The 10569-nt window shown below is 39.9% G+C and overlaps 1 protein-coding gene across 2 annotated transcripts; it reads left to right on the top strand.

The window, feature by feature from the left end:
* Nucleotides 1-385: 385 nt before the first annotated feature.
* Nucleotides 386-9900, top strand: tbx22 (T-box transcription factor 22). Of its 2 annotated transcripts, none has more exons than XM_021318681.2 (8): nt 386-821; nt 1083-1302; nt 2538-2636; nt 4329-4503; nt 6593-6757; nt 8420-8484; nt 8724-8809; nt 8904-9900. In XM_021318681.2, the coding sequence occupies exons 1-8, from the start codon at nt 683-685 to the stop codon at nt 9431-9433; spliced, it is 1479 nt and encodes a 492-aa protein (XP_021174356.2). In that variant the 5' UTR covers nt 386-682; the 3' UTR covers nt 9434-9900. The 2 variants fall into 2 exon arrangements, with proteins under 2 accessions (XP_021174356.2, XP_012722264.2); XM_012866810.3 differs by having other exon boundaries at nt 2535-2636.
* The last annotated feature ends 669 nt before the right edge of the window (nt 9901-10569 follow it).

Here is a 10569-nt window from a genome sequence, read left to right as displayed (position 1 = left end):
ATAATAATAATAATTATTATTATTATTATTATTATTATTATTATTATTATTATTATTATTATTAGTAGTAGTAGTAGTAGTAGTAGTAGTAGTAGTAGTAGTATTGTTGTTGTTGTTATTGCTGTTATTAATATTATAAGAATGTATTTTGTTATGGACCGTTTTTTGTTTTATTTTGACTGCAGAAATTTTAACATGCTCATCAACAACGATTTAAAACATAGTTTTTAATATAAGATCATGCTAAGAGTTTAGAGGAGTAGATATTTTTTGCAGCGCAGGTCCTGTGAAAGAATGCGCGCTGCGCTCTTCCCTCCCTCTGCGTGACGCGCACAGGGGGACCAGACCGAGGAACTAGCCTTCTGAGGCAGAGAGGAGAAGAAAAAGGGGGAGACCGTGGAATGGACGAAGAGGGGGGAGAGGGAAGTTTTGTAGCGAAGTCGAGAGGCGTGCCAAACAATCAGCGATTTTGGACGAGAGAGGCGCGCGTCGCAGAGAACACATGGCAACGCACCGGATCCATTACGCAGCGTCAAGGAGCCGCTGCGAGAGGAAAGGGACTCCCTGAGGTTCCTCTGTTTGTTGCTGCTGTTTTTGGTGCTCCATCCTGTGCGGTTCTGACTGAACTGGAAAGTCAATCTTGAAGTTCGGGCGGATATTTACGGCCTGTCTTGTCGCCGAGATGCAGGGCCTGAGCTCCAGGGCTCACGCGTTCTCCGTGGAGTCTCTGGTGGGGAAGCCTTCAAAAAGGATGAAAGTGTCCGAGAGGCATGTGTCAAGTTCAGCTGCAGGCGCTGGTGGCAACGGGAGCAACTTTAGAGGTGAGACACGAGCATAAAACTGGTGATGCAGGGAGCAGCAGTTTGGAAACCGAGAAAAAAAGTTTGTGATTATTTTTTTTAATGACGTTAAAATGTTCAGAATTTATTTTAATAAAAAAAAACATATCATTTTTCCGTCATCATGTCATATTCAATGCAGCTTTAAGTCTTGAATTTCTTGTGAAAGTTTCTTGAAAGTTCTTTATCAGAAATATGAAATAAACAAACATCTCGTGTTTTTCTTTCTTTCTTTTTCTGTAGACCTGCCCGAACAGATGACCGAAGCACTGTCATCACCGTGGAGGCCGGGGGACGCTCCCGGTGACCCGCCAGGGCAGAGCGGGACGGAGGAGTCGGACCCGGGCGGCGAGGAGAGCGACTCCCGGCCAGAAAGAGTGGTCCGGGCGGAGCTGCAGGGCTCCGAGCTGTGGAAGCGATTCTATGAGATCGGAACGGAGATGATCATCACTAAAGCTGGCAGGTATAAGCTAAGCGTGAGGGGATCCAGACCTTGTAAAAGTTTAAAACAAACCGCCCCGTGGTCCAATTTACTGGCTGCACGGAGCCTGTCAAACATTCAGCAACTTTTTAATCCGACCGCTCATGTCAAAAAATCTAAATGGCTTGACTTTAAACAAGCCGCTCCACGGGACCTTTTCAGTTTAAAAGGGACAACCGACGTCCTTTGTACCAAAAGGCTTGTCGCTGTCAGTTATGAACGGACTCTAAAGTGGTAATTATCAGCAGCACACATCGTTCTGGTATTTACATGAACTGCTCCGCGGTTACAGGTGCGCAAATTATCAGGCGCAAAGCGACCTTTCAACGCGCTGCGGCCGTTCAAGGATGAATGAGCTGTGCGGTTCCCAAACAAATGAGCGGCTTATCGCTTTTTACGCGGCACTAAAGAAACGGAAAGTTATTGCGCATCACCGCAGTGGCGACGTTTCCTTTCTGCTTTCACGTTTTACTGTTTTTGGGACAGAGAGAAAAGTGAAGAAAAGAGGTAAATGTTTAAACGTTTGTGGAAGTCAGTTATACTACGGTTTGAAGCAAGGCCTGTTTTTAAATGAAGTGCGAGATTAAGCATTGTGATGTAAAGCGAGATAAAACCGAATGTAATATATCTATCTCTCTATATATACAAAATATAAATATGTATGTATATATATATCTATATATATCTTATATATATATATATATATATATATATATATATATATATATATATATATATATATATATATATATATATATATATATATATATATATATATATATATATATATGGTCACATATAAAACAAACAAATATGGTGTTTTATTTGTTTGTTTTGAAATCACATTAGAAAAATTACGATGAGTAAAAGTGTAAAAGTATGTATATGTATACTTTTTTTTTTTTTTTTTTTTTTGTTAAAAATCGGATTTAGTTAAATACTACAATAGGTGCTGAAATCTCGGTAAAATTCACTCAGTCATCCAGAGCTCATCGCTTAGATCTCGGCTGCAGGTTTTGGCTCCCGCAGCTTCCTATCTAAAACCACAGAGACCCCGTTTTCTTATGTATTAGGGACAGAACCTGCAATGTCCTGATGCGTGTTCTTGTTCAGTGTTGTTGTCAAGTGTAGTTATTTTTTATAAAAACGTTCATTAATACATGGACTACATTTGCTGTTTGGTTTGATACGACTGTTTTTGCGCTTCTCTTTAGAAGAATGTTTCCTTCGGTGCGCGTCAAAGTGCGCAATCTGGACCCCTGCCAGCAGTATTACGTGGCGATGGACGTCGTTCCCGTGGACTCCAAACGCTACAGGTGTGTGATTAAATAGTTCCTAAATTCATCGAACGAATTGGGAAAATGTAACTAATACATTTGGAATAAAATGCGCCTGTATTACAGAAGGAACTATGCACAGCTTTCCACTGCTAAAAGACATTTAAATAAATGTGATAAATGCACGTAATCCAGTGAGTTATATTACTTACTTTTAAGGACAATCAAATGAAATATTTTAAGTGCTCAAAAAACTAGGCACTGTTCAATTTGTTTTGCATTGACTTAAACTTTGCACACCACAGATAATATGAAAACATAAGTTAATCAAAAACAAAATAAAACGTGAATTTAACATATATTAATACAGAATTAAATCAAGAGAAAAAGATCAAATATTACCAAATATCTGCTTACAAGAGATATAATTTTACAGCTTGCATCATTTATACACAAAAAACAATTTATTTGGTAAAATGAGGCAAAAGCCCCTACATTTTTTCTTTCATGAAGTCATGTGTTTTGTAGTAAGAATTAGATTGTGAGTAAAGCATAAAACAAAATAGTAAAAAAAAAAAACTTTAAAATTTACTCTAACAAGGTGGCATTAAACCTTTTCCCCGGTGCACCGCACACAATGCCGACTGAACCAGCATCTTCAGTTACATTCAATTAAACTGTCTAAATGGGATTTGTTACCAGAAAATAATGCGATTAATGCTGTCAGAATTGAACCATTAGTGAACTTTACATTTCGAGAGGAATGCACTGTAAAAACCACCGGGCTGTTTGTTCAAGCCAAATTCTTGGTTCTATTTTAACTAAACTTTGGGAAGACAAAGGAAAGAAAAAAAAAGCGAGCCAGTTCATAGGGTTTGAAAAAAAAAAAAAACAAGACGAAACGATCATTTTTCTAAGACCTTCAGAGCGAGCTGCTCAAAATTACACACTGGCAAAGGCAAAGAATGCAGACAGGCTAGATTTCTCACAATCTCAGATACTGAGTTTGTATTTTGCTATTGGAATTCATTTAATAATAATAAAAAAAAAATAATAATGATCATAATGATAATCTTTATTTGTCATTGCAACACACATTTCAATGAAACCTGTCTTCTGCACTGAACCACTTTAGAGAGCAGTGGGCTGCCACTGTGCAGCACACAGGGAGCATTCTGGGACCAAGGGTCTTGCTCAGGGACCCAGAGTGGGATTCAAACTGCAGAACTTGCCCCTTTTCCAGCACGTGAGCCCCCTGCTCTAACGACAAGGCCATCACCTCCCCCACTTTTAATCAATTGAACTCTTATTAGGCATTATGGGGTTGTCCTTTCTAGTAAGTTGGGCCTTATCATTAGTGCGGTTGCTAATGGCTAAAGCTGGATAAAAAGTGAAACTCTTGCTCCAAAACATAAACTTTCTTAACCAGAAGTCGTAAGACAGATGCTTTAAGTAAGTTAATACATTCATTCATATCAAAGTCACAGAAACACATCGGCCTTGCTGTTCTCAGCTGGAAACATTACACATAAATGTAATGGATGCCTGAAAAAAACGGTTTCAGTTCTAACATATGTTACCTAAATAAAATAGTTAATGTCAGAATTTAACTCCTGTTAAAGATTACATTTAATAAAACAAAAAAAATGGCTGATATGAAATTTCCTTATTACAGTGTAGTTTTCCTTTGACCCCTGTACTTGCTGACTTTGACACTGCTACGTCGTCCAGGTACGTGTACCACAGCTCGCAGTGGATGGTGGCCGGGAACACGGACCACTCGTGCATCTCTCCGCGCCTCTACGTGCACCCGGACTCGCCGTGCACGGGAGAGACGTGGATGCGACAGGTGATCAGCTTTGACCGGGTCAAGCTCACCAACAACGAGATGGACGATAAGGGGCATGTAGGTAACCCAGGATCTGTTTCCTCTTACGCATCTGCGTCTGTTGCCCGGGGGGGGGCTGTGAAAGTCTGCCTGCAGGCGGGACGTTTTAGTGGAAACCTGCACTCATAAAAAGAAAAACGTTGGTGTTAATCAATAATGCTTATGTGTACTATGCATGGATTTAGGTGGGGAGATTTTTGTAAAAAATTTCTAACAAGCATTATGTCAGTTTTATAGTTAATCACTCATAAAATAAATCCCATAATTTTCAAAATGTACTTAATTAACAACATTTATATGAAGATCTTTTTTCTGAACTGGTTTATCTGCCATGTTAAAAAAATAAATAATTGCTTTGCTATAATAAAACTTTCAATCTATTTTTTCTATAAAGGTGGCATATAAACTGTTTCCCAGGGAATCTCGGCTAAGACATGTCGTTCATAGGCGATGACATAATTTAAACTTCAGGGTTAAAAAACTACATTTTCTGCCAAGTTTGACTATAGTTTTTAGCATAGTTGCAAAGCGAGTTAAATCCAGACACTAACTTAAATTCCTGATCCAACACAATAATTTTCCCAAACCCATCTCTTGTGACAGTCGACGACTTTTACAGAGTTGACATAGTCTTTCATAATGCAACACATGGAGACATGATTAGTGGTTAAATTAAATGACATCTTTAGATGGACTCTAATTCTAATGTTAAAATAGGATCAGATACCAAAACAACATCAAAAACAAAGGTAACTTATGCATTTACAATTTTTTTTAATATTACATCTGTAAAATAAATCGTAAATGTCTCATAAATTTGTTTTTATAGCATGCAGAAGGTGTTTTTTTCCTCTTTTATTGAGACATAGCATGCCCTCCTATTTGCAAGCTGTGCTGGACTCCAGAGATGGTTTTTAGCTGCGCTGACAGCTTTGGTTCTCCTTACATCACAGCCCCGTTCTGAGCCGCGCCTGCGTTGTTACGCAGTTAAAGAGATGGAAGGAAGTGAAAAATCCTTCTGGCCTCCCGCACGTTTTCCTGTGGAAGCTGTGCAGATGTGGTGTCTAAGGAGGCGCGAGGAGGATTTGGACTTGATCCTTTCTGTTTACAAACAAGAATTTGAGATTCGCTGCTTTTGAGAAGTAGAAGCTGAACTTTAAAACCACTCTAAAAGGGAATGAAAGGACCACCCCCCTCTCTCTCTTTCAGTTTCCTAACCTCTGGACGCCTCAGCTCGTTTTAGGTTTCCTTGTTTTCAACTTCTGCAACATGCTGTTGAATTGATATAAAATGGCCCCTTTCCATTTAAACTGCATGAAATTGTGGTCTGACAGTGCAGTGAGAAAAAAAAAACAATAAAATAATGATGCATTTTGAAGTCTAAATGCAGTTAAAAAGCGGTCTGAGTGGATCAAATGTGCTAAAAAGGCCTGAGCTTTTAACGTCTTTGTTTAGACTACCAATGGGATAGAAAAATCAATTTTCAATACATTGTGTTTTAATTAAAGAAAAAAGGACTGACTTAATGTTTTAATTTTATACTTTTGATTAATTTCATGGACTTTTAAAAATGTTTAAATTTTGTGCTACACTAATGTTTATGCTTGTAATTTTATTTGACTTGAATAGAAACAGGAAACATACAATATAAATTTGATTTGCAGACTTAAGAATGCATTAATTTGTCCTATTTCAAACAATTTCACAAATTACTAAACAACCCACTCTAGACAGTGAAAATACATTTAGATAACTTATTTCAAATCTGAAATACTTAGTTGAATCACTTTTGCATTTTATAATTAGTGTGTTTTTTGTGCTTGATTGTCCACATATATTCTTGAGTATATTACTATTATTTCAATTATGTATCCTAACTGCTGCAGAACAACAAAGCTTTCATACCGTATATTTTAGCAATCCAAAATGAATGAAGCAAGCACTTTTATTTTTGGCCTTTTTTCAGGTATGAAACTAATTCGATTTGCCTGTTAAATTTCTAACACCAATGGCAACTCTGAATGCCTTTCCAAGTTCACCTATAGCAATAATACCATGTTAGATTCACCCAACGAAAGTGAAAGCATCTTCATCTGTTGGTCTGCAGATCATTCTTCAGTCGATGCATAAATACAAGCCCCGGGTGCACATCATCCGACACGACCCTCGGATGGACCTGTCGCAGATCCAGTCGCTGCCGGCCGAAGGCGTGCACTCCTTCTCCTTCCCAGAGACCGAGTTCACCACAGTCACGGCCTACCAGAACCAACAGGTAACGCTTTACTGTTCTGCCATGCAGAGCACCAAATACCTGGTAGCATTATAATTATGTTCTAAACATAACATTTAATTAGACCCTGTGATCAAACAAGATTATTTAAAAAAGCAAAAAAGAACATGACTAATCTAGAGTGTTTTGGTGACGTTCTTGGATGCAGAAATGATTGGACCCATCGATCAGACATTAGTGGTTGATATCATATATCTGGCCTTTGTACAGCTTTGAACTGTTTTTAAACATGCAGCTGATTCTGATTCATCTTTAATAGCAACAATATAAGAAAATAAAAGGTCAGCATTAGGAATATGTTTCACGCCGCCCCACTAGGAATGGTCACTGACTGTTAGGAGGGGAGGCGTCGTCACACTGTGTGAGCAACAGCAGTTGCTGTTAAACAGCGATTATGAAGTTGACATTTTTAACGAATGCTGAAGATGTAACAATTTGTTTTGAATCTTCAGTTAGCAAACCGCACAACTAACATAGATAACCTAACTATTACCATGAGTCACCATGACTATTTGCTTGTGAATATGGATCATTGCCTTTGATCTGAAATCTCTAAAAGGCCGCTAAAGTTTCCTGATCCAGCAGCTTCCATGACAGAGAGCATGGAAGCTCAAAATGATGAAACAGAGCAACTATGCTGTCGTAGGTTCAGGCTTCCTGTTAGCTGCTGAAGGCCAAATGTTCCCTAGGGGAGAACTGACTACCTGCGGTAAACGCATTCCTTGCACACAGCAATTCGGTTTCAATTCAGTTTACTTATATAGCGACAATTTAAAACACGTCATCATCAAAAATCATTCTGTTTCCACCAAAACTGTAACAGTAAGAGATGGTCGAGGAGGGACCATGTGATATCAGCCTAAATGAACATCCAACATGCCTCTATAGTAAACAGAAAATACTATTTACTTTCAAATAGTCTTGTGCTTCATTTTAATTTATTTTTGAAACAGCTCACAGATACTGAAAGTTAATGACTTTAAGTCTTGCCTCAGTAACCTACTTCCACACCGAAGATTGTTGCTGTTCATACGACCTGGTGTGCTCCTATTTTTGGAAAACTGCTGGATTTGAATGTTTCCAACCAGGCGTTTTCTTGGTGCATCGCTAAAGAATAAACAAAAAGCAGACCTTTAGCTGTTTTTGTAAAGGTGCTGGTTGGTGCTATCCTGGATGACACCACATCTGAATGAACCCCCTCCTTTGTGAAGCTGAATGTGGTCTCAGAAGAACCATAAATCCAGCACTGTTTTCTTCTGCGAGGCCAGTCGCACGGAGAGGCTTGCGCGTATTTCACCCTGCTGCTCGCTGCCATTCTGGGTAACAGAGCCGCCTGTGGGGGCTCCCAGCTCTTTTCATCGGGGTTCATTTTACTATCAGGGAACATAGTATTACAGACACCCAGTAACAAGATGTGACTGCTATGGCTGCTGGGGTCCACGGCCTGTTAAAGCAGAGCATAAAACTGTACAAGCTCCTCTCTCAGAACCATGTTTGACAGGGCGGATAAAATCCCAAAGGGAGGGAGATTCTGCCGCAGCTCCTTCCTGCATGACGCTGAGCTCATTGTTAGTGCAACACATCACCAGCTGACTCTATGACTTATGTGTGTTCCTCTCTCTCTCTCTCTCTCTCTCGGCTAAGATCACCAAGCTGAAAATCGACAGGAACCCGTTCGCCAAAGGCTTCAGGGATCCAGGACGGAACAGGTACGACAAACCTCACCAAATGCACAATACCGGTGCTTTAATTCTGTATCTCAGGGAGCAGTGAAACAGCTAGGAGGTGAAGCCATGTAAAATCTGATTAAATTAAATTAATTAGATTCAATTCAAAGTCAAATTCTGCAATTGATGTAGTGCAGAATTTGACACCTTCCAGAATCTAAATTTAAATTCCTACATTCCTAATGTAGGAATTTACATGATTGGTGTCTGTGTGTGTGCAGAGGGGTTCTGGATGGCCTGCTGGAGTCATACCCTTGGAGAGGCCCTCTGAGCTTGGACTTTAAGCCTTTCTCCATACAGCTCCAAGGTACTACGCCCAAACTCCATTTAGTTCTGTTGTCTAAGTTTGAAACTCTTTCTTTTCTAACAGCGTGATTAACGTTTCTGACATCTGTCGACAGGGAGCTCACTGTCGCCGAGCAGTGGTGTGAAGAGCTTTCTCCCCCTCTCGTCGTCCTCGCCTCTTCTACCTCTGTCCTGTCCCGACACTGCGCTCCACGCTCTCACCCTGCCCATCTTTGGGAAGACCTCCACCAGCTCGCCCTCCGTTTCCCCGCTGCCCGGCAGAGCCTTCTCCTCCTTGGGGGTGGACGGACTGAGAGGTATCCCCTCCCTGCCTCCACTAGCAGACCTGCCGCTTATCTCCGCGCTCCAGGGGAAGAAGCCCCTCAACTGCAGGGATCCGTGTCTGCACAGGTCCCCCGGGAGCTCCCCGTGCCTCATCCCCCTCCACACCCCTCTGAGTCCCCCAGGATCGTCACTCTTGCCTCATCTCGCCGACACCGCCGCCCCCTACTGTCTTTACAGCTACAGCTTTCCCCTGAGCCCCCAACTCACAGCTATTTCTCGACACGGCAAACTGAGCGAAGACACCACAGACTGCCTGCTGCGGCCCCCTTCGTGGCAGCAAACCTCCAGCCACTGCCTCTGACAGCTGGACTGGACTCTGAGACACCGGCCCAAAACGGGAATCAAGCCAAAGCTCAGTGCCACTAAACAACTAACCCTAAAGAAGTACTTTTCTACTTCAAGCAAGACCGAATGGAAAAATGACTGTGGGGCGGACGTTTTGTATTTAAGAACTGTTTAACGCTCTGTGTTGCGAGTTCAAGCACAAAAACCGACCCTGAAGCCGGTTTATCCTGAGCCAAAAACATCCAAACTTCAAATAAATGTACAAATCTTATGGCTCAGGGAGGACATGGATTGTTTTTTCCCCCTCTTTATTACACCTAATCTTTCTATGAAGTAAGTTCTTCCCACAATGTTACCAAAGAGCAGCAACAAAAGAACCTGAGGCATGTCAAATAGTTACAGAGAAACGTGCCGATTACTGTTACGGTTGCTGTTAAAATAACGACGGTCAAGTGCCCATTAAAGTATTTTTCTTTACTTTGATCAAAGAGGTTCAAAATTATTTTTAATGTACATGCATGCATTCATACATACATTCATACATACATACATACATACATACATACATACATACATACATACATACATACATACATACATACATACATGCATGGATTTATACATACATACATACATACATACATACATACATACATACATACATGCATGGATTGATACATACATGCATGGATTTATACATACATACATACATACATACATACATACATACATACATACATACATACATACATGCATGGATTTATACATACATACATACATACATACATACATACATACATACATACATACATACATACATACATACATACATACATACATACATACATACATACATGCATGGATTGATACATACATGCATGGATTTATACATACATACATACATACATACATACATACATACATACATGCATGGATTTATACATACATACATACATACATACATACATACATACATACATACATACATACATACATACATGCATGGATTTATACATACATACATACATACATACATACATACATACATACATACATACATACATACATACATACATACATACATACATACATACATACATACATGCATGGATTGATACATACATGCATTGATTTATACATACATACATACAT

The sequence above is a fragment of the Fundulus heteroclitus genome, chromosome 23 (genome assembly GCF_011125445.2).
Source record: "Fundulus heteroclitus isolate FHET01 chromosome 23, MU-UCD_Fhet_4.1, whole genome shotgun sequence".
NCBI classification, from domain to species: domain Eukaryota; kingdom Metazoa; phylum Chordata; class Actinopteri; order Cyprinodontiformes; family Fundulidae; genus Fundulus; species Fundulus heteroclitus.
Note: the sequence above shows the minus strand (reverse complement) of the source record. Positions and strands in the feature narration are given on the sequence as shown.